The 24,254-nt window shown below is 44.8% G+C and overlaps 1 protein-coding gene across 1 annotated transcript in view; it reads left to right on the top strand.

Moving 5' to 3' along the window:
- Positions 1-24,254, top strand: part of LOC147747444 (retinol dehydrogenase 8-like) — a 72,076-nt gene that overhangs the window by 18,618 nt on the left and 29,204 nt on the right. Inside the window, exons 2-3 of the mRNA XM_086936320.1 lie at positions 9,253-9,414; positions 24,018-24,197. Coding sequence (XP_086792446.1) covers positions 9,253-9,414; positions 24,018-24,197 — 342 coding nt within the window. The remainder of the gene's footprint in view (positions 1-9,252; positions 9,415-24,017; positions 24,198-24,254) is intronic.

Genomic DNA, 24,254 nt, shown 5'->3' with positions numbered 1-24,254 from the left:
TCCGGGTTACGTCGTGGCTGCACTTCTTCCGGGTAACGGTGGTGGCGTTTGTCGGGTCCCGTCGGGAATCATCTATCGGCGTCCCATGTTCCTTGCAGTTCTGGTTTTCTAGTTGAATACAGGTATTCGTACTCGGTGAGTCGGTACCGTTTAGGATTTGTAGAGAGGCAATTTGTTCTGTGCCTTATATTTAGTTTTTTGGAAGTGATCATTGCAGAGATATAGTTTGCTTCGTTTTTGGGTTATTGTTATTAGAACAAAAGAGTATAGTATAGAGCATATCCTCTTGATTTATGTTTTTGGACTCATGATATTTTGGAGTCCCGAATTTCAGGAAAGCACACATAAAGACCTAACATAGGTAATCAGAGTTAGATACCTATTTATAGAGACCTTTTGACTTGAGTGGGTGCACAACAGTGATTTCTTTATATATATATTATAGGGTTTATACAGCAGCAGTGTCTTCTATATTCTGGTGTGAAGATAACAGAAGAATATATATAAAGGCATTCTACACGCAGGAGATCCCCACCATATAGACACAGGCATTCATAACGCAGGTAACCATACATCCCTCCAGCTTTACAAGATATTTACTTGAAGTATTATCACTAAGGGTTATACTATATACTTACCTTATAGGCGGTCTCCAGCATTATTTTCCCTATCTTCCTCTATTCTGTGAAGTGAACAGGACATTGGGGAATCTACAAGTATTCATACAGCATAACGAACAGGTAGTCGCCTATTCTATTCACTATCATATATCATCCAAATTATAGGGATTAATATTAACCTCTATTTCTTGCCTTCTAGGAACAGGTTAATCGAAGCCTCCTTGTCCCCTGAACAGCCCACCTTACCTGCGTACAAGACCCTGTGTTTCCCCGCCTTTCCTTGTTTTGGTTCCCTGCTTTCCCCACACTGGCATAACTTTCTGTTACCAGTTATAATATATCTTTGGTGCAGAGTGAACCTGTGAGGGGGAGTTGCGGACAGTACGTCAATTCCGTGGTGTTTACGAGGCAACCATATTTACAAGCTTGACATACTGCTTGAGAGATTAAATTTGCAGCGGATACCGATTTCAAAGAATATTGGTGATGGCATCCGGAGTATTTACCAATTTAGCATGGTAACCTCATACCCAAGACCGCAGACATGCTTTTCCTACAGGGTGTGTTTTGTGATCCCTTCTTCTGCTGACCATGATCTGTTAAGGTCTGTAACTATGATGCATTTTTAAATAGTGTTGGCCTTCGCTGATCTTACTTCATCGCAAAGTGGAATTTGTACCTTCCCGTTGGTACTCAATCGATACTGCGGATCCCTGCATTACATGAGTCTTGCTCACATTCAGCAGGAGACTGCCTCTTACAAATCTGTTTTCTGTTTCCCATTGGTAATTCTGTATGTCCAAGAGGATTTTAAGTTGGGCCCTTGCAGCAGAGGTCCTGGTGCTATTGCCACTGTGTTGGGGGAGCCCCAAAGACTCATTCGTCTGATGGTTCTTTCGTATTCCCCCATCATGCTGAACACTGCTTTTATTTCCTGACTCTCAACGAGTGTCCACTGTACAATCAGTTCATCCAGTAGACTCTTGCCAGTTCTTTGGGTATTACAAAAGCATCCCTCGGCTCAGACCCTCAGTGATTTGTGTCACCACTTACACACCACTTAGAAAGAAATGAAGCTGTCATATGTGATCTTGAATGATCCCCTATGCTGGTATCATTGAGGCAAGTTCCACAAGGGTAATGGCTGCCAGTGGAAGTATGTCCTATTTGTTGGCGTTTAAAAGGCCAATGCTTGGAATTCTATATAGCTTCATCATCACAAACTGAACTTGTGTTTGGACTGATTCCCTGGTCTGTGTCCCAACTCTTCCCCAGGGCCTGTAAAACTCAAGGACAGATAGGCAATCCTCGTGGCACCTATTGCTGCAGTGCCTAGAAACACAAATACCACATTCTGAAATGCTATAATGCCCCTCCTTTTTACTGCTGACTTTCAGAGGGTAGCGAAGCAGAGCAGTCATGGCTAACTCTAGGATGGGGTAAACGTCTAGAGAAAGGAGCACTTGTGTAATTGACAATAAAAATAATGTCTAAGCAGTCTTAGCAGGGGCTCTTTCCATCTGATAGCAAACACAAGAGTCTGCTCCAGTTGCCAGCTGAAGCTACAGGTTGATATTTTGTTTCAGGCTCTGTTGATCATCACAGGGAGAGCTCATCACAACCCCTCCTGGTCAGAAGCAGGTGCACAGACTGGGGCTTCCAGCTGCCTAAGAGGAAGGTGCAGCAGTCTCAGGATGCAAGCAGTAGATATGGCCTATTGTGGGTCACTTTTAAAGCACAGCATTCACTGGAGCTTGTCGGTGCTAGACTAAGCGGCACCACCTATAGAAAAGGCACATAACCAACTGTATAAGTGAGTTTTTAGAAGTTTTCTGAATTGGAGGGCATTTGGTTTTAGCCCCAGATGAGTAGGAAGAGAGATCTACATTCTCACTACTACCACAGAGAAAGTGCTCCATCGCTGAACCTCACTGTGCAGGTTTTGGGCGCTGCTGGTGAAAACTGGAAGCTTGTTCACAACACTTGCTTAGGAGTGCGCCAGAAACTTGTTTTTGTGAGCATCAGGTGATTGTTGCTAGAGTGCTCTGTGTGCTGTTGCTGGTGATCTGAAGATTATTGTTTTCTTTATAGGGAGCCAATGCACCTGCCATAGTGCAGGAGAGATATGGTTACCCAGAGTTCCTGTGATAAGACGGGCAGCAACATTGCAGACTAGTTCTAATAAGTGAATAGTGGAATGTGGATTAGAGATAGACGGATGTCTGATGGCAGTGTATGGACCTGGGGCACCAGGGCCGCTGCTCAGGGAAAGGAGAAAACTGCAGTCAAGATGCAGGGTGCAACCACTTGGGCTCTGCAACTTTGTATGAAGAAAGTTGTGCAGGGTGGAGACACACAGGCCTCACACAGCCATTGGCACCGCGTGGAGAAGCAGTTGTGTGGCTAATGCAGCATACAGGGGCATGGGTCTCACAATGTCATCGGTGCCGCATGGATCAGGTCTCTTGAGATTGCAGCAGCAGCGAAGTCTACTGGCTTCGGAATCACTGCTCTCAAGTGACGCGTCCGCCGTGCTGACAGTAGTGTCAGATCCCCGGTCTTGGCAGGCTTGACACTTTCAGATACCCCAGATGAGGTTCCTGGATGCTCGGGCTGTTGCTGAACAGGGGAGATCCTATTCTAATAGGGCGGGCAACTTTCTGGATCCTTCCTGGGTCTTAGTAATGAAAATCTTCTGCCTCAGCCCCTAGGGCAGAGGTCTTCAAACCTTTTGATGCCGCGACCCTGCCCTGTCAAAACTTTAGGCGTAAGGACCCTGTGACATAAATTTCTGGAACTTGGTACTCCTCATCATTGACAATCATAAACTTCCCCAATTCCCATTACAAATAATTGTTAGTGGGGTAATATTAAACAGTGTTTATAAAACCAAAGGTCAGTGAGCATGGGGGCGTGGTCAAAGGTGTGGATAAAAACAAAAAAATAATTTATGAGGAATTGGCATAGGGCAGCACCGCAAATCTTCATGCTGCGCTGTCCTACGCCAATCTGAAAGGGCAGGAATGCACCTTATTTATGAAATACAGTACATTCCTGTCCTTTCCCCCTGCATTGGCGCACAAATTGCAGCCTAGGGCCAATCTAGGCAGGATGGGTTTTGTGCAGGAAGGGGCACCTTCCTTCACAAAAACAACCCAAAGAGGCGTTATCCCCTTTCTATGTGAGCTGCAGAATGCAGCACACATGGAAAGAGGAAAAAACAAGGAGAGATTAAAACATTTCTCCTCGTTATGCCTGCTGTGGGGAGGCATAAAGTTTTGGCACTGCCCCAGGTTGACATGGTATTGCATGGGAACACCCACCACAATGCCCATGGAACGCCCACTTGACAGAGTAGGACAACGCACTGATTTGCGCTGCTTTGTCTTACTCCATATCTATGAGGCCATGCAAAGCCACACTGGGTGACTTTACGTCGCCTCATAGATATGATTGAGACTCTTGCGCTGAGGTTAAAAAAAGTGACACTCCAGCATCTCAAGCCTCTCATAAATCAGCCCCAACATTTTTTCGGCCTTTCACCATCAGGTAGCTATTTATAAAATAATGGGTAGCTTAAATGAAAAGTACATTTTAAAAAGTTGTTACTCAGTGAGAAATGCACTGTAGTACATTAGGAAACCTCTATTAGTTAATGCACTGCAGAGGTCTGTGTGTAACCAGAGACCCATAGAATTAACCCCTTCCATGCGGCCGCGATTCCCCTGGTGTGCTGTAAACAACACGAACAGGGGCGGGCCGTGACGAACCCCAGCCGTCATCAATACACGAGCACCGTAGTGCATGACGGCTGGGGTTCGTCATCAGCATGGAAGGGGTTAAATCTTGATTGGTGCAGTGGAGAATAGTGACTAGTATATTTGTAGTGCTACAAGGTCACCTCACAGCCTGTGACAGAAAGCGCTGAGAATGTTTAAGTCATTATTTTATACTTGCATTAAACACATTATAAAATAGACTGCTACAAAGTGTTAATAGTTTTAGGATAAAATGGAGCATCCAAAATGTAGATTTTATTATTACCAGACCATAAGTAATGCAATATTCTTTTTGCATAGCTGTCCCTTCAAAACCTCCTCTTGGGTGCTAAGCGCTGTGTAAATGCAATTATGATTAAAAGCATGCACTTCACAGCCCAGTTGTTAACTCTTCCTACTACCACAAAAAAAAACTTTGCCATCAAAATGCTTTGAGTGATTTGAGCAAATAAAGCCAGCACCGCTCCCAAGCTTACATTTGCAGATTAACTCACATTTACATTTCATTCAGGCAAGCAGGCGCTAAGGATTGTTTTACCTGTCTGCCAGCCTTTCCCTTCCAGAGCACAGGAGACTCAATTAACTTTAGCTGAAGCATTGAAGTGACCCGAACGGTTATTTCAGTGAAGCCTGGAAATGCGAGACCCCTTTACCAGGGCTCCATTGAAGACCTCTGCCCTAGGGTCTGACTCTTACCCTTGAAACAAAAACAGCCAAGTTTCCGATCCCTGATCCTCACTTTCATCTACACAAGTGTGCACAGGTCCAGGAGAACAAGGGTGAACGCTGGACAGGATTCAGGACCAGCCCATATCCAGCTCAGCTGGCTAATTCAGGTTTCTCCAATGTCGGTCCTGGAGGGCCGGATCCATACCAGATTTTCATGGTAACTCTATCGAAATGCGGAAATGCTGCAAATCTGGCACGGATCTGGCCCTCCAGGACCTACATCGGCGAACCCCGGGCTAATTCAACAGACCTGTTACTCGAGGGCCACCAACTTTTGAGGGAACCAATGAAGTCAAAGCGCTTTTTCTATTTACCTTGCCAATGCTGCATCGCAACGTGCTTCGTGTGGTGAACTTGAGACAGGCATAGCCCTTCAGCACACAGCAACAGACGCAGGGATGAGCAGGCAGCTTCTCTTCGTGGGAAGAGGTGTGTAGGCTAGCCGTGCCTGTTGGTCGTTCCTCTCTGCCTCTATTGAAGATCACAGGCTGGCAGCTGTTGCAATTGGTTTGGCCAAGTCCAGTGAAGCACCACCGTTCCTCCCTTCCCTCTGCATGTGGAAGGCAGACAGTTGCACTTGATTTTACAAAACTGTCCTTGTGAGGAGCAGTGCACAGAAACCTGCAGGGAGGGGGGAGCCATCAAACTCTGACTCCCACTAACCCCCTGGAGAGCCCTGTGCCCTACGAGTTCCATTCCATTCTTGGGGGACCCCCAAGTTCCATTCTTGGGGGACCCCAACAAGAGTACACCCCCTCATCTTATCCCAGACACTATAATGCATGCTGCACATACAATCAATGCAAATAAGCGTCCTAGTTATGACCGGTATGACCTATACGGATTTAACAAGGATAGTGCGTAAGCAGTGTCCCCTCCGGGATGCAGGCATAAAGGGCCTGTACCCCACTAATAGAATCATTTGCTACCCACTGTTAGTAGTGTCAATGAAAGATCGTGGGATCACCCAGATTAACAAAAAGTACCACCTTGGGTGGACATCAAATACCCTGTCCTCAAGCAGCATACCCTACCATGCTGAGCACTTTTCAAGCGAGTCCTGGCATAGTTCTCCCCAGTGACACACTTGGTCTGTCGCAATAAGAAAATGAGGGGCTGGTTGTCGCATGGGATTTTTAACCTGCCAATCGGAAGTCAAGTACTTTTTTTCTAGCATCAGTGGTCTTGAAGAGCACTTCATTAACACATTTATTTCCGCTTATAGCGGCAGATTTATAAGAAAGTGACGCATCGGTGAAGATGCGTCACTTTCTCTGCGCCACTTTGAGAAACCTTGCGCCACTATGGATGTGCCATATTTACAATACAACGCACCATGGCACAAGGATTGACAGATGCGCCAGAAATTCTGACGCATTTGTTGACGCAAATGTCTCGCATTGCTGGGGTCGTGTCGCAAGCACAACGCAACTCCAGCAATGCAGGGGGAGGCCTATCCTCATTGTGCTGCGTCACTAATTACGCCTGCTTCAAGCAGGCATAAGAATTTGACCCAGTGGTGTCCTAGAAGTGGCGCAGTGAAATCTTGTAGATTTCACGGCATCACTTCTACAAGGCTTTTTTGCCTCGGAACGCCCAGCCTGCATACATTATACCTGACGCAGGTATAATGTGACGCAGGTCTTTACAACGTGACGCATCTCCCTAGATGCGTCACGTTGTAAAAGGGCCGCATTTTTGCGCTGCTGCTGCGTCTCAAAAAGTGATGCAACTGCGGCTCAAAAACAATGCAAGGGACTTGTAAATTTGCCCTGTTGTATGGAAACTGACCTGATGTTTTTGGTTTGCTAGGGAGCATCTGCACTCAAAACAAGCACTTGCAATGCAATAGGTCTCGCATTTGCGAGAGTTTAAGCTATTTGCATTGTAAATGGCAATGCCTTTTATTTATGTTTTAAAAACCAAAACATAAATAAAAGACTCATTTACAATGCAAACAGCTGAAACTCTCGCAAATGCGAGACCAATTGCATTGAAAATGCTTGTTTCATGTTATGATTGCAACTAGCAGTACTTTTTTTTCTGTCGTGAGTACGGGTGGATCAACACAACCCACAGCTCTAATGTGAGAGGCAAACTAGGCCAACTTTTTTGATGTTTTGCCTTGTGCGTTACACTTCTGCGTTTTTTGCTTCAGAATATCATGCAATGGTATTTGCATATTTCTATACAGTAAGAACTATGATGACATTAGAAAAAGCACTTTATGTCCCCGCTCCCGTGTGTGTGAGGCGCTATATTAACGCTACAATGAAGGCAGCAGTGCTAAAACAAAAGACTATAGAAAAGCACTCACACGTTAATCTCTATTGGAAAAAGAAACGCAAAAATAAGCATGAACTTTGTATTTTTCATGGAGCATGAAATGTGACACTATCAAGTATGTAAACAATATAGGACGAAAGAAAAGTATTTCTTCATTTCAAGGCTGCTACACTGTATTAAAATGGTTACAAATTATACTTGTGTACGTAGTGCTTGGTTTTATAGCCCTTCAACATCCGGTGTTACTTTTACAGACTCTTCGGAGAGCACTGTATCACCCCATGAGAGATGGGAGGCTGAAAAAGACGGAATTCAAAACCCCCGACCTGATGGGTGCACGCAGGCATATCTGCATCAGGCACCTTAGCCCACTGAGCTAGCGCAGATTTTCACATTGACATTTTATCCCACTAATGAAAGCCATAGGTAGGCAAGATACGCCTTCTTCGTTCAAAGTCATTTGGGGAGAGGCAGTGGGTACGATGTTTGGAATCACCAGCCTAATGTCAAGCGGCAGGCTCACGTCCTCCCGTTCTAATAATATGGCGGACCCCCGATTATTTATTTATTTTCCTCTTACCATGTTCACCTATTAATTCCTTCCTCTGGCAGTCGAGATTACAAAAATTAGCAATTGCACCATAAGTGCTATACTATAATCCGAAAACTGCACACCTTCTGCAGAAAACAAGCGGGAGGCGGCTCGGGCGCAGCACGTCTTCCGGAGATGTGCGCGTTCACAGAGCTGAATCGGCTCGTGCACAGGCCAGTAGCGGCTCGTGCACAGCTCTATCTCCCTTGCCAGTTAACACGGTGACTATAGAACTCGCTGGCGGGAGCGCTTCGCGCTCCAACGCCAGCTCGACCTAAAAAAGACTTTAGTGATCAGCATTGGGTGCAGAATATGTGCTGGTGATTGTTCTTTCTATGGTTTAGTCCTTTATTACCACATATCAAATACTTACATCTGTCTCGTTTGAGTAGTACTCATTTGATACATTTGATCTTATACAATTTGCATATACCAAATAAGACTGAATGATGAGGTAGAACTTCTATTACATCCTACATATGGAAGCGACTCGTTTGCCTTCAGGGAAGGACGGATGCTCAATAATGAAATGAAGGAGCCCTTGAATGTATGAATTAAGATCAGCAGTACGGTTTGCAGAACTAGAGACAGGTAAAAAAAAGGCAAATTTTTTTTATCAAAAATAAATTAGGGAGAATTACAATTTGAGAGTTTTCACTAATGGATAAGGACCTCATGTAGAGGTTCACGAATGAGCTGCTAATTGGCAGGGGTTGTAGAGGTACCATCTCTCTTTCCCCAGTGGCATCAAAGTCAGTTTCATAGAAAATCTCCCAATGAAGGGGATCGATTTTAGATATGATAAATCAATGCACCTGGTGAGCGTGGAGTGGTTTCTACTAGCACTAGGGTGAAATTGATAGTTTTTTTTTGCCTGGGGCCACCATGCTGCCAATAGCAGCCCTGGAGAAAAATAGATATGGTTGACACATTGTCCAAAGCCCTGGCCTAATTGGCTTACATCCTAAATAAGTTCTGGGGTGGGCCATGTGGGCTACAGAGCACCCACAGATAATTTACGGCAAGAGTGTTTGCGATCGTGGAGCTGTCAGTGGGGTGCAGGAACAAGAGCTGGAACAGGACAGCTGCCAACCGTCTGGGGGATGCCCATTACCATCCAACTCTAAATGAGGACAAAGATCTTTCTACTCTGTTCTCCCAGTTCAACTCAAAGTCATCTATTGAACAATATCCTTCACATTAAGCAAAATGTGTTAACTCTACTCCTTTCTGAACTGTTTTATAGTATACGCCACAATGAGAAATCTGGACAAGCAAGACCTGCTGGTTGAAGCTGCTGGGAAAAGGCTTGGTAGAACTCTGGAAATTAAACAATTAGATGTATGCTCTGAAGAATCAATCAAAAACTGTGTGGATAGCATCCCCGACAGGCGCATTGATGTCCTGGGTAAGTAGGATACAACTGTAAGAAGAGAATATTTAAGAGAATATGTAATGCTCTTATACTACAACAGGTGGTGTCTTATACTACAGAGGTTGTGTTTTGTAAATTTTCAATAAATCAAAATGTATTTGTTATAATGCAGTTTCAATATATTTTCTTGTCCTTTTCCATTGCACCAAAAATTGGCAATATGTGTAAATGTGAAAGTCAGAGTGTGGTCAGGTACCACTGGAGCTTTTAACGCCTCATTAATCAGAGTAGCACGTTTAATACTTTTAAATAAAATTCTTCTAGGAAGTACTTATTTATTATTGATCAGAAAGCCAACTTCCGAGGCAACCATTGGGGAGCTCTGTCTACGAGATAACATATGTATTTAAGCGGCATCATGGTCCGAGACTATTTATGCAACCACAATTTACACTATGATTTTTCCATTAGCTTACTCCAGTAACTCAACGTTTTGCATTAGTTGATTTTTCGACTGGTTAGTGGTGCAAATATAGAATCTGCACTGGTTTAAAAGTGAAAAATAGACTAGCGCTTGAACTATGTCCCCCAAAAATATTTTCCCACCCCACTCAAAATATGCAGAGCATCAGACGATTGATTATAAGACATTATATTTTGTCCTGAGTTCAGAGATGAGAGGTGAGATCAGGTTGAAACATGTCAACATTTTTTTTTATTAGTTATAGTATATAAATTCTGTAACGATGAGGCATTAACAATATCCTAAAATATTAACTAAGGGAGAAGTTAGGAGATGATTTGACCAACACCACTGTGCGGGTTCAAAGTGAGAGTGCAGGAAAAGGAACACATGTACAAAGGCACATGGTTTGTACTACAAAAATTTCTTATAGAATTCCTAAGGGATAGTCAAACTCATTTAAGATAGTTTATGATAATCTATTAAAGAGCAATATTGTAAACTAGAGAGTTTTTAATTTCTAATGTCTTCTTAATTTTTCAGTGAGTGATGCAACCTTCCAGTAACTTGCATACCATAAACATTCTCCTATGCACTTTTCATATTATTCTTTTTTATAATATTTCTTTTTATTGTTTTTTCAAACTTTCCAAGATAACAATACTGCGTTTTTTCATATTGGCCTACATTGAAATCTTAGGCTTTGCATATTCCTCCAATGTTTTGTGTGTTACCCTTCTCCTACACATATTGTAGTTAAGGTCTGCAACAGAGATTTCTGCCTCAACATTCCTTCACAAATTGCTTGTACCCACGTCCCATCTGCATTAGGCCCAGATCTTCTGATATTGCTTCTGACAACCTCTTGTCTTGTAAAGTAACTCTTCTGCCAAGGCACAATTCCTCTTTGCCATTCTCTCAGCGTGGGTCAAACACCCTCTCCCCTCTTCCCCGTTTCCTATCAATGCCTTGTTTAGCTATCATGAGTCCAATCCCGACTGGTGTCCAAGAGGCTGCTCCACTCTCCCATCCTTCCATTATATCCAACATAGCTAATTTAGGTTTGGGAATCAGTGAACAGCACACAATGTTCCTTAGTGTTAAGTGTATTGTGATTTTCAGGCAGCTCCGGATAGTGTGCATGATTGTCCCTCATGCATTCCCACAGGAAAGGAAACTGGGTGACTGTGCTCTGCCCTTTGCTGCGATCTGGCTGGGTGGAAGTAGACCCCGTGAAGGTGTCTAAATTGTACTAACCTAAGGATTGTGGTGCTAATGGGCTTGGTAAAATGTTCACCTTTACCCATCTTCTAATTCTCCTAGGTCTTGCTCCCACTTCTTCCTTAACATCTTAAAGGGGTCAGGCGTGCTAATCCTCAAGATGCCCTTCTTTCCTAATTGTTCTTTGCCTCCAGAGTAGGCATGGGCGGAAAATCCGTTCCGCTCGCGGATTTTGCGGATTTTCGGGAAATCCGCAATCCGCGAGATTTGCGAATTTCCCGCAAAATCCGCAAATCCGCGAGCAGCGGATTTTGCTCGCACTGCTCGCACTGTTCGCGTGAGTTCGCGCCCCGCGAATAAGTGCAAAATTGCAGAAATACGATCTTAGCAAAACTGAAAGTAACTACTTACCAGGTTCAAAAGTTCAGGCTCATCATTAGTAGCCATTTCCTGTAGTGCTTCCTGAGGGGCCCCTCCAGAGTTCAGTTGCCAGTTGAAACTATTATGTGACCCTGCTCTGAACCTCAGAATAGTTACACATATGCCACAAAGGTCCTGAATTACAGCTAAGGGAGACAAGCAGGAGCCAGGCTGGAAGTTAAAATCCATTAATCAGCCCCTAATTCATTATTGTCAGTTGGGGCAGGGCAGGTGTTGTAACTAATTTTGCAACAATGAAAGCACTTAGCAAGTGCAAAAGATCACTAATCAGGGCGCACTAAGGAAGCAGGTGCCAGCTAAAAAAATATTCTGTGACACATTAATCAGCCCCAAATTAATTCAGGTCACTTGAGGCAGGGAAGGTGTGCTTTGCTTTGCCGAAAATAATGTACACTGGACAACCAGAGGGTGTGGTGATGAAACAGAGGGTGGCATGGGTGGGCCAGAGGGTGGCATGAGTAGTCAGAGGGTGGCAGTGGTGACAGAGAGTGGCAGTGATGAAGAAGAGTGTCCCAAACAGGCTGGACACGTAGAAACAACAAGTTCGCGAAACTTGCGACCCGACAGGTAAGTTCGCAATTTGCGAAAGTGTACAAAACCCTCGCGAACTGGCAGAAACACGGGCGAACACAAAAAAAAAAATCTGCAAATTCGCGGGAATTCGCGGATTTTGCGGATTGCGAATCCGCAAATCCGCAAAATTCGCGAACGCGAGATCCGCAAAATTCGCTCATGCTTACTCCAGAGGGTTGAACGGCGGAACTTCCAAGAGCTCCTCTTTATAGAGCTCTAGGGCATGGCAAAGTTTGAGGTATTTAAAGAGTCGAGTTTTGCTCTTTAAATACCTCAAATTGTTCGCGAGTTGTTTAAATGTCCTAATGAGACTCGATGTCCAAACATCTCCTAGCTTTGCGTTACTAATAAAACCCTGTGTAAGAAATTCCTGCAGTTCTGTCACGGTTATCAGTGTTTTGTGACATTATGGAGTTCCCCTAATAATTTACTCTGTCATTTGCCATTTGCTGTGCCTCAATGCGGCTCTAGGTGGTGGCGAGTGGGGGTGAGGGGGGCCTCCATAAAACAGGGAGTGTGAATCTAGCAGGTCAAGAAGATCTAGCTGAAGCCATACTGTTCTATCACTTCTCCCACAGAAAAGCCAGCCATTAAATAGGATTTCTTGGGATGCTCAGTAGTATAGCTGGATATTGGATATCCATAATCCATCATCAACAGGGGCTTGTGCGTTTTTATAGAATGAAATCTCGAGCAACCCCGTCCGCCCAAGGATAAGAGTTTAGTTGTAACTGTATAGATTACAAAATTGTTTTGGTAAAAAATGCGGATAGGTTTGTATTTGTATAGGATTCGCGGTAGTGTGACCATTTTAAAAAGTGCCTCCCTTCCCATTATGGTAAGTGGCAAGCTGAACAGCCCTCCATTTCATGTTTAGTTCTTTTGAGTAGAAGGGCAATGTTTAATTCCTAACTTCTTTTGATACCTTTTAGCATGATCAGGTCAAAGCATTCAAAATTGGTATCTGCTACTCTCAAGTGGGTTGTTTCTATTTTTTTCTGAGATGGCACCTGTTACTGACATATGTATTGATTTTTCCAAAATTACACCAAGGCCTGAGGCCTCGACATAAGTCTTTCGCATGTGGAATGTTCTGGTGCGAGAACTGTCTGGCTGCTGAATTAATAAATACTGGATATCTGCATAAAGCAAAACCCTGTCTTCCGACTCCCTCTTCCATCGAAAGCACCTCAGATGTGCATCTCATCTAATCCACTTGGCCAGCAATTCTATTATGATCACAAATATAACGCCCTTGCCAGGCACCTCAATGTATGGGGAAGGGTTTAGATAATATTCTGTTCACTCACACCCTGGCCCATGGGTAAGTATCCAGTACCTTAATATATGTAAGGAAGTGCTGGCCAAATCATCCTTTGAAGTGCCTGGTGCATGAAAAGCCATTGGACTGTATCAAAGGCCTTTTCAAAGTCTACTGAGAGTAGTGCCGGTGAGCCCTGTTAGTCCTCACTGCACGCCAAAGTGACCTGCAATCACTTCAGGCAATATCGGGTACCTCTCAGTGGCATGGATCCATTTTGGTTGGCATGCACCTGTTCATGTATCACTTTGGCAAGCTTTTTTGCCAGCAATTAGGCTAGGATAAGGATTTTGATCTAATCAGTTATCTGTGATATAGGACAGCAGGAAGCCCATTTGTTGGGGTAGGGGGTCTGCCCGATTTTGAGATTACCATATCATATCATATCATATGGGAGCCTGCCTGTGATCAGCATCTCATCAAAGAATGCTTGCAGGTGGAGTGCTAGTAACGAGGCATCCAGTTGAGTCAGGGATTTTACCAGAGGGTATATCTGAGATTGACTGTTGAACCTCACTTTTGGTGATGAGGAGGTCCAGTTCCAATGTATGAGCAGCAGACAAGGTATTCATAATTAGATCATTATTAATTGAGCACACCTGCCCAATCTCTGTAGAGTTCTATCTAGAAAAAAGCTTCTAATAATACGTTACAAACGTTTCTGCAATTTCTATGGCATCTGTGACCAGCTACCCATTGGAATCTGATATCAATGGGACAATAAGAGCGCCTCTCTCAGTTTGTCAACCAAGGTAACCATTTACCCACGTTGTCCCCCACTTACACATTTTGTGCTCTGTGATCAGCCAGTCAGATCGGGCCAAGTGTAGCCTTTTCCCACTAAGTGGATCTTTCTGTCTGAGAGTCACCCAAGTGAGACTCTAAGGTTCTAATTTGTTCTTCCAGGCATTTGCCTCCTGTTCCTCTGTGCTTCTATGATAAGACATGGCCTGCTCTCCAACTATCGCCTTAAAGGCTTCCCAAAGGGTTGCCTTTGTTGAAACCAGGCCTGCATTGATCCCAAAGTATTCTGAAATGCTGTCCGTAGGAGATCTATACGTTTCTTGTTTCATAGCCATCAGGCATTCAACCACCACATACCCCTTTGCCCTCTATTGGCTCTCCTAATGCTCATCTACACTAGAGGATGGTCGAAGATACCCCATGAGAAAAAGGGCATTTTCAAGTTGGCAGTAGATTCTACTACTGGGACAAAAATATAGTTGATGCATGAAGTAGAGCAGTGGGCACCAGAGTAGTGTGTAGACTGCTGTGTTGATCTGTGACACTTATGCCATGTGTCAACGAGACATAGAGAGGAAAATCATTTAGATAGGATAAACCTGTGTGTGCTCAACTGTTTACGTTGAATACCAGGTTAATCACCGCCTTTAACTCTCCTCAAATCACTATAATTCCAAGGGTGATGCTAGCATCAAATTAGATATGAGGTTTACGTGTTCTTTCTTGTAGTGCAAGTGGCACATACACATTTACAAGGGTCCATGGAAGTCCCTTTAGATGCCCCATAACAAATCTGCCCTGTGGGTCTGACTGAGTTGCTGGTGGGATAAAAGGGAAGGTATTCCTGGAGTAATATGGCGACTGTGCTAGATACCTGGAACAAGCCCGGGTTGAATACCCATATGTATCCATAGCGGTCCAGACAGTTACATCTAGAGCCTACCAGTTGTGTATCGTGGAGTAGGATGGGGTCTGATGCATGTGTTTGCAAAGAGAATAACTGCTCACTTTTTGATCTTATTGTCCATTCCAGGACATGGTACAGTGGTGATCCATGGCCATGTCATGAATGTCCATGAGGGTTGACCATGTGTTCTAAGAGCCATGCCCATTGCCTCGGTTGATATGATGCCTGCAGCTTCAGAACTTGGAGAGTGGGGTGGACTTGTAGAAGGCCTGAGCAACGCCTTCCAAAAGAATCATGACAATTCTGGCTTCACACAGCGATTCCCGAGTTGAAAACGTGCCACTCTATGCATACTGTAGAGCCCTGTTCTAGATAAACAGTTAACAAACTAATCCCTCACAAACAAATTACCATCATTTCCCCCCAACTGTCCTCTTCCTATTCTTCCTCCCAAAAAGCATCAGTCACCCACAATAAACAGATAACTGTCAAGCCATTTAAACTTGGAGAATGGGGCCACAAGGGCGCATTGGTTCCTCCCTACAATCCATATGGGATGTATGACGTTACAACGCATACTTTTACCACGCATACCATTACAACGCGGTATTTACAACGCATAGCGTTACAACGCATAGCGCTTAGAGCTGCTGGATTGTGGTAAGTATAATTTTATATTCCAACTCCAGTCCCCGTGGACACTAGGGAAGGTGTTGGATATAAAATTATACTTATTCCCTATCCTAGAGCGCCCCCCAGCGCAATGCGTTGTAATTGTATGCGTGGTAATGCCTGCGTTGTAGTGGTAGTGCGTGGTAAAAACTTCGTTGTAAACGTTGTATACCATCCATATGAATTGTTGCCCTCTTTGCCTCTGTGTTTTGGATTACTCATGTGCTTAGTCTCCTCTGCTCCCCAATAATAATCTATGAAAGGCAAGGTAAGTGGGTTATCCGCTCAGGTCACACTGTCGTAGACATCTCCTCTAAGACACAAATTATTTTTCCCCAGACCCTTCGTCTCTGGTGTGCCTGAGGGGGGTGTGCGGTTTCCCACCGGTCTTTGGTTGAATCTTACGTTAATATTCTCTCTCCAATCTTGGTGTGTGGAGCCGCGTCATTGTCTTTGTTGCTGTGTCAAGTAGCACTTCTGTCTTCCTTTGCTGCAGCCAGGCTCTCTTCCTTTGAAGCTGTGGGCGACCCTCCTGTCTAATCACAGCCAGGATGGCTGGCTCAGGACATAGATGCATAATCCAATTGTATGGATCTGAGTTTTTGCATGACTGCTGTAAAAGAGCTATGTTGTTGTTGTACTGCATACGCGTAGTCAGAAAACAGCATTATCTTTCTGCTGTCAAACAACTGAGCAGGTAGGATGGGCAGTTCTCCATTTTAACAACACAAATGCATTGAAAAATCAAGCTATTATGGGCCTCATGATGGGGGTGGTGGGACAGCTTACCGATCAGCACCCCCTGGACCGAAGAATGTTGTGATAGCTCATTCAGTCGGACTCAGGATTTCAGCCAGTTGGTAAGAAATTGTTACCATTCTGGAAACAACTATTCTGAGGTTATTTCTTTGTATCCACCCCGGCGTCTTCAAACCTCTCTTCCAGGCGCTTTGAAGCTTCCAAAATACATGAGAATACAATTTTGTGGTCTGGGCTTGGTCCTCTACCCTTGAGATGCATTCTTCTGCTTCAGTAGCTTGTTCCACTGTGTTCCGCAGGTCTTGCGTCAGCAGGGATATATCCAAATGGACTTCCTCCATCTTCCCCTCTAGGGTGGACTGCGTGCAGGTCTGTAAATTTATTTATTTATCTATTTTAAGGTTTTATAGAGCGCAAACTTGACCCGTGAGGGTATCAGAGCGCTTTACATATTCAAAAGGTAGTATAGAGCGCAGTAAATCACAGGAACCTGTACATCATAGAGCTTACAGAATTGAGGGGTCAGAGTTTTGCTTATCTATCAGCAAATGTAGGAGCTCTTCCGCATCTGCCATTTCTCCCCATGGGAGGGTTTCATCGTGTATCTCTCCATTTTGGTTTGCATTGGTTGATTTCAATTGTCCTTCACCATTGGTGCCTTACTTTTAGGTCTCGCCTGAGACAGCGTATGCTTTGTCTCTTCAAGACATTTAGTAAGAGGCTTTTCAAAGTGCCACCAGAGGCTTTTGCTGGCCTACAGCTTGCGTTCACGAACTTGTGCACGTGCACAGCTGCCATCTGTGTTTTTATTGCTGTAATCAGGCTCCTCTGCTTGCACTACCCCCTCCCTTTCCCCCCTCCCTACTGGTCAGCTTCATTTTTGTCTTCTAGCTGTGAATCATGCTCCTCTGCTCCAATCCCCCTCCCTTCTCCCCCTCCCCCTCGGCCCCTCCTCTTCGTCAGTTTCATATGTGTCGTCTATCACTGTGAATGCTCCTGCCTCCACCAGGCACACACACCATCAGTCGTCAGTGCACGCTTTCACCAGGCACCCACACCACCAGCCATCAGTGCACACTTCTACCAGGCACACACACCACCAGCCATCAGTGCACGCTTTCACCAGGCACACACTCTACCGGCCGCCACACACTACCAGCCGTCGGTGCATGCTTCCACCAGGCACACACCACCAGCCGTCAGTGCACGCTTTCACCAGGCACACACACACACCACCAGCCGTTGGTGCACACTTTCACCAGGCACACACACCACCAACCGTCGGTGCACACTTTCACCAGGCACACACACCACCAGCCGTCAGTGCACGCTTCCACCAGGCACACACACCACCAGCCGTCAGTGCATGCTTCCACCAGGCATACACACCACCAGCCTTCACTGCTTAAACATTCCCACCCTGGTCCCTGTGGGCCTGATTCACAGAAGTATTCTGAGACGAAAGTCTAACTTTACGACTTTCGGTATTCACAAAGGGCATTTGATACTACTAAAGTTAGACTCTTGATCTAAGTTTTTGGTCTAAACTTAGATCAAACGTCTAACTTTAGTAGTATTAAAGCTAGACTTTTGGTCTAAGTTAAATGCCTTTTGTGAATACCAAAAGTCGTAAAGTTAGACTTTCGTCTAAGATTACGTCTGTGAATCGAGCTCCCAGTCCCTATGTTACTTGAGCCTTCTTGTTTCCACTGTTTTAATGCTAAATATTACTTTTTATCACAAACACTGGAATTATGCGGCAGGAGAGGGCCAAATTACGCGACAGGACTTACTAAATTATGCAGCAAAAAGGCATATTATTCAGTGTAATTTGGCACATTTTCTCATAGTTTTACTTCATTATTTTGTCATTTGTACACTTGCTAACACTGTCCGGGCATAGGTTACTCCTCATAAGTACCAATTTGCTACAAATTTAGTAACTTTGGAACCGTTGGAGCAACAAAGCCTCCTATTTTCAGGATAACATCTCCCTAATATATGAGAACTTCTAAAAAAAAAACACTCACTCAGATGAATTTGACGATACTAGGTCGACACCAGGTTATGGCTCAAGAAATTTAACCCCTTCTCACTGGAGGACGTAATTTGTCATCTTCAATTATCCAAATCAGGGTCCCCTACGGATATATGCCCACCCTACATCATGGCTTTAATCGCAACAAGCTGTGCGCCAGCCATTCAGGAGATTTTCAACTCTTCAATTGCGAACTGCCACATCCCTACGGTGTGGAAGGAAGCCTATGTTTGTTGCATTCTTCAGAAACCCTCGGCAGATCCCATGGTTCTGAACAACCACAGACCAATATCCTTACTCCCTCTGCTAGCGAAGATATTGGAATCTCATATTAATACCCAGTTGAGCCACCATCTAGAGACCAATAGTATTCTGGATATATCGCAGTCCGGCTTTTGGCCGGGCTTTAGCACAGAGACTGCCATTCTGGCTGTCACTGACTCTATTAGGAGGACCCTGGTTGGAGGCGGATCGGCAATGCTCATTCTTCTGGACCTCTCCGCAGCATTCGATACTGTTTCACACCGATTGCTTGCGGAGAGGTTACAGGACTGTGGGGTCAGGGATCTTGCGCTGAAATGGTTGGTTGATTTTCTGGCCGATAGGAAACAACAGGTCATGATGGGCCCTTTCAGGTCAAAGAAGTTTCAGCTGGAGAGGGGGGTCCCACAGGGCTCATGTCTAAGCCCTACACTCTTCAATGTCTATATGGCCCCATTAGCCAGGACTGTACGGCACTACAGGTTTGAGGTCGTTTCATATGCAGACGACACTCAACTGATCTTCCCCATTGGGATTAACCTGGTTGAGGAAAAAGTGCGTTTCTCGCAGGGAATGTTGGCTATTGCTAATTGGATGGCAGACTCCTGCCTCCAATTAAACCCAGGAAAGACAGAGCTGATGTTTCTGGGGTAAAGACAAGATCTGAAGTTTGAGGATTGGTGGCCGGCCGAGCTGGGCAGTGCTCCCGTCCCCTCTAACTCTGTAAAAAGCCTAGGAATACAGTTAGATCAGAATCTGTCTATGAAGCACAATGTCGGAAACTTCATGAGCTCATGTTACTATAGCCTCCGGCTGTTGCGGAAAATCATCCCATACCTTCCCCTGAACCACCGCAAAATGGTGGTTCAGGCTCTAGTAATCAGCCGGATGGACTATGGAAATGCTTTGCTGGTGGAAGTGGGGGAGACGTTGATAGCAAAGCTCCAAGTCATCCAAAATACAGCTGCCCGGATGGTCCTAAATCGTCCCCCTGGAACGCCATCCCTTCCCCTACTTAGGGAATTGCACTGGCTTCCAGTGAAAAATAGGTCCTTTTTCAAGACATGCTGCTTGACATTTAAAGTAACTAGGGGAATAGGCCCTAAGTATCTACAAAACAAACTTCGCAAGTTGACATCCTGCCGTAATTTAAGATCCAATGGTAAGGCCCTACTATCGATTCCACGTATACGCTTGGGAGGCAAAGCTTTCTCCTATGTGGGCCCTAAATACTGGAACTCCCTACCAGAAGCCCTGCGTAGGTCACCATCCTACTTGGCCTTTCGCAAACATCTGAAAGCTTTTCTATTTTGAGGTCATTTCCCAGCCACGTTTCGCTTTCAGTTAGTTGTCTAGTTAGCGCGGAGATGCCCCCGGGTGAGTCATGCGCTTTATAAAACACCAATAACATAACATAACAATAACAAACAACATTTCTTTTTTGTTAAAATCTGCAGATTATGCAACATATAATGAAATATGTGGCAAATGAGGCAGGTCCATAATTATGCGAAAAATGCCACAGCAGCACAATTTCAATGGCTATGCTTTTTTTCAACCTAAATATTTTATGCACATACTTAGCTATGTTAGATTTAGTATTACGTGTTGTGCTTGCCACATATCAATGAACCATCACATTAACTCTATCCATTGGTGTTGTTAAGGATATTCAGCCACATTAACCCATATTAAAACCATCTGTTGCTGAACAAATCCAGCAACACACCTTGGCGACCAGACTTCAAATGAAGGATGATTGAGTTTGTGCAGGAAGGGACACCTTTCCGCACAAAAACAATCATTGATGGTGTTTTCCTCTTTCTATGTGTGCTGCAGAATTCAGCATGCTTAGAAAGAGGAGGAGAAATAAAAGTATTTCTTCTCGCTGCGCCTCCTTATGCCTCCCCTGGAGAAGCGTAGGATTCTGACGCATTCCCAGGTTTACGAAATGTTGTGAATCTAGGAATGCGACAGAATCCATGGGTGTTGCATGGGAATACCTACTGCATCACCCATGGCATGGCTCTTGCACGCAAAGTGATGCATGAAAAGGCCGTGTAAATATGGGCCAGCACATTGCGCCACAGGTGCATCAAAATGTAATGCGCCAGCGGCTTAAGAGGCTTGTAAATAAGCCCCTCTGCCTTTGTGTCCTAGCTCCATGCTTATGGCATACATCTAGATGTTCACTGCAGGAGAGAGAGGCCTACAGGGTTCATAGAGTGTGAGTAACTAACCAGTCATGTGTCTTCAGAATACAGAGGCCATGCGCACTCACACGGAATGCCAGGAAAGTGGACCAGGAAAGAAGTCTTAAATGTGCGGTGATCAGGATCCCCAGCTGAAGACATGCATTCCAGTCACTAGCTCCATCCAGGACACATACCGAAAGTGCGCATTTTGGAGTTTATTATGGTTTAATGGTCCAATGGTCAAGTGGTCCACTGTTATTTCTAGCAAGGTGCAGAGCACCCAATCATTGATCTGTGCTCTCACGCACCCTGACTGACTGTGGGTAGTAGTTGGCAGACGGAGTAAATGCGGACAGGGTGACAGAGGACCTTATGTCCATCGAGAAGCTTTTACTCCGCTCTCCAACTTGAGGGTTCCAGCAAACATGGCAGTGAACTCTATAGATTTGTATGGATCACAATAAGCATGAGGGTTTATTGCCATCTGCCAAAGAATTCAACATGGAGGCAACGTTGGTTGCCTGGTAGACTGAAACCCAATCATGGGACATTTGGTCTTGTATCAATCAGAAAAAAACATGATTATTGGTCAGAGATTTGAACGTAGAGGAGCAGCTATCTTGTTGCAATCTATTGAAAGCCAGTTTCTGAGCCAGGGTGTTTGTTCAAAGCTGTACATTAGTACACCTCTGCTGACACCGAAGGAACTATTTACTCGTAGGGCTTGTCTTGGGCTCAGGAGGCAGCACGAGGTCTCTCGAGCTACTACATGATGCCGGGGTCATGTCAGTGTGCTAAATGTGGGGACATGCCCTTCAAATCAGTTATGATGAGCCAGCTCCCAGGGTGAGGGTGTGGAGGCTAGAAGCAAAGGCATCAACCCCAGGAGGGGAGCCATCCTGTGCACGCAGTGGCTGATGGGTCATCTACCCTGGACCTCAAACAGGCTGCTGCACCAGACTGTGCTTTCAAGTGGCTGTGCCATCTAGCTGGCCAAATGATGGGACCACCTAGGCGGTGGATCTAGGGGCTCTGCCCTCCTGCAGTATTTCCTTGCACTCCGGACATCTGCCTGGGGACTGTTTGGCCAGGAGGCGGGATTGGTTACCTGCATGGATTATGCCAATATTTTAATCCTCCCAGGCTCTATGAGCTCCCCAGAGCAAAGGGGACTTTACATACAATAAAAATAGCTTGTGGAGCGTGCAGGAGAGTGCAATGGCCTCACTCCCTACACTACTTGGACCTTGGCTCCAGAAAGGTAAAAAGCATCATTGACATGCTCACTCTAAGTGGCCAGGGCGGGGGGGGGGGGCTCCTTATTAGCCCCTTGAGTGCTGGACTCTTGCAGCGCATCAGTGTATGAATGTGGGGAATTAATCTGATTTTAGGTCTCCTTGCGCAGTGGCTTTGACCAGGATGGGATTGGTGCTGCTAGGAGGCAGCAGTCACCTCTGGTGTGCTCCCCTGCTTTTTGGTTAATAAGAGAGAAAAGGAGGTGGAAAGATAATCTTTAAAAATGGTGACTCTGATTCAAGTTATCTGGAAGTCATTTTTGAGTCATGTCTCTATGGGACATTTACACAAGAGGTTGCTGTTGTTGACTGTGGGTATATTGTGTTGCAGACAAACCATGAGCTTTGCTGCTGGTTGAGATGCTTGTAGGGCGACACCTGAGGCGCGAAGCCCTTGCCTCCTTCGGAGGCAGAGACCTTGCTCTGGGGAGTCTTAGCATCATGAGGAGTGCAGGCTGGGCTGGAGGGCAGTTTCAGCTGGCAGGCCATTAAACCAGAAAGCTCGGGTGCTGTCTCAGTGGATTCTATGTAAATATTTTCATCCAGCTCGCATAAGGATGTTGGGAAAACATGGGTACAAGAAAACACAATCACCTTCCGCAATATTACAATACACATTTTGGCAGTGAGCTGCTCTACCGCTCAGATCCGTCTCCCAGGTGAGAAGGCCAGACCTTGCTGAGAACGGCCTCTAGGAGGTCCCATGGACCCTAGCTGGAGGTCCCCATGACTTACTGATTCGAGATGTCATCATGAAATGGGGCCAGGGCACAACAATCGCGCCCCAACCAGCGGGGCAAGACTTGGCGAGAATCTGTGCTCTGCAAGGCCTTAAGGGATTTTAGTGAGGGTTTTGTGAGTTTTTCATAGACAATGCCAAACGTTTGCGGATTCTGTTACGGCCATTTAACCGTATTTTAAAAAACGTTTAAACTTACTTAATTTTGCATTTTTTTTTATTTTTACATTCCTAACCTGAAATGAATAGTTTTGGATATGATATTAATGTCACATAACATGAGAATCAAGAACATGACATAGGTTTTTAAACAGATGCTCCGGGTGAGAATAATTGACTGATAAACATGGTTGCCAATTAGGCTGGCAGGACCAGCAGCTGTTAACCTAGGTTTGCCCTTAGGTACACCTGCCACTGCTTTCATGATCCCTGATAGTACGGGTCAAGAATGCAGTTGCAGAAAGATACTTTCTGTAGTTTGCAGTCTTTGCCCAACACCAACCCCTCAGCAGCAAATAGGATGACATCGAGGGAGTAAGAATGGAACAATTTGTCAACTCTGTTACACCATCAGCAGTTATAAGGGGCTGAATGCCTCCTCCTCTGTCCGCGACACTTTAGTTAATTTGATGTCCAATGGAATAATACACTTTGAGTGAGATTAACTGTTTGTCATATAATCCAGAGGTTACTGTTTACTCACTGAAAACGAATAAAAATACACGACCTATCTTTCGAAGAATCTTTGTAAATGAAATAATAGAGGGACACAAAGCTTCCTGAAGAGTAAGATGGCTGGTTGTAAATCTCATTCAATTTATCCACAATCATGTGCTTTTCCAGTCGATTAAAAGTAGTGAAGTAGAACCCTGAAAAGGTTTCCAGGAAGACCTTTCAATACCAAGAATGAAGCAGATTTTCCCGACCTCACCGGAATGACTGCATGATACTTATTTACCCCTGGGCTGCTATGGTGTGGACTACACTGACATCTTCTTGGTTCACAGTGAGCAATGCTGGAGTTGGGCTTATTGGACCCATCGAATGTCAAACGATTGAAGAGATGAAATCTGTGATGGACACCAACTTCTTTGGCTTGGTGAGGCTCCTCAAAGAGATATTACCTGATATGAAGAAAAGAAAAAGCGGACATATTGTTATCATAAGCAGTGTCATGGGAATCCAAGGTATGGCTAAAAATTCCTCTTTATTTTTCTTATTTTTTTAACCATGATTGTTGTATT

Source organism: Lissotriton vulgaris, chromosome 1_1 (assembly GCF_964263255.1).
Source record: "Lissotriton vulgaris chromosome 1_1, aLisVul1.2, whole genome shotgun sequence".
Taxonomy (NCBI): domain Eukaryota; kingdom Metazoa; phylum Chordata; class Amphibia; order Caudata; family Salamandridae; genus Lissotriton; species Lissotriton vulgaris.
This window is presented reverse-complemented; position numbering and strand designations above follow the sequence as displayed.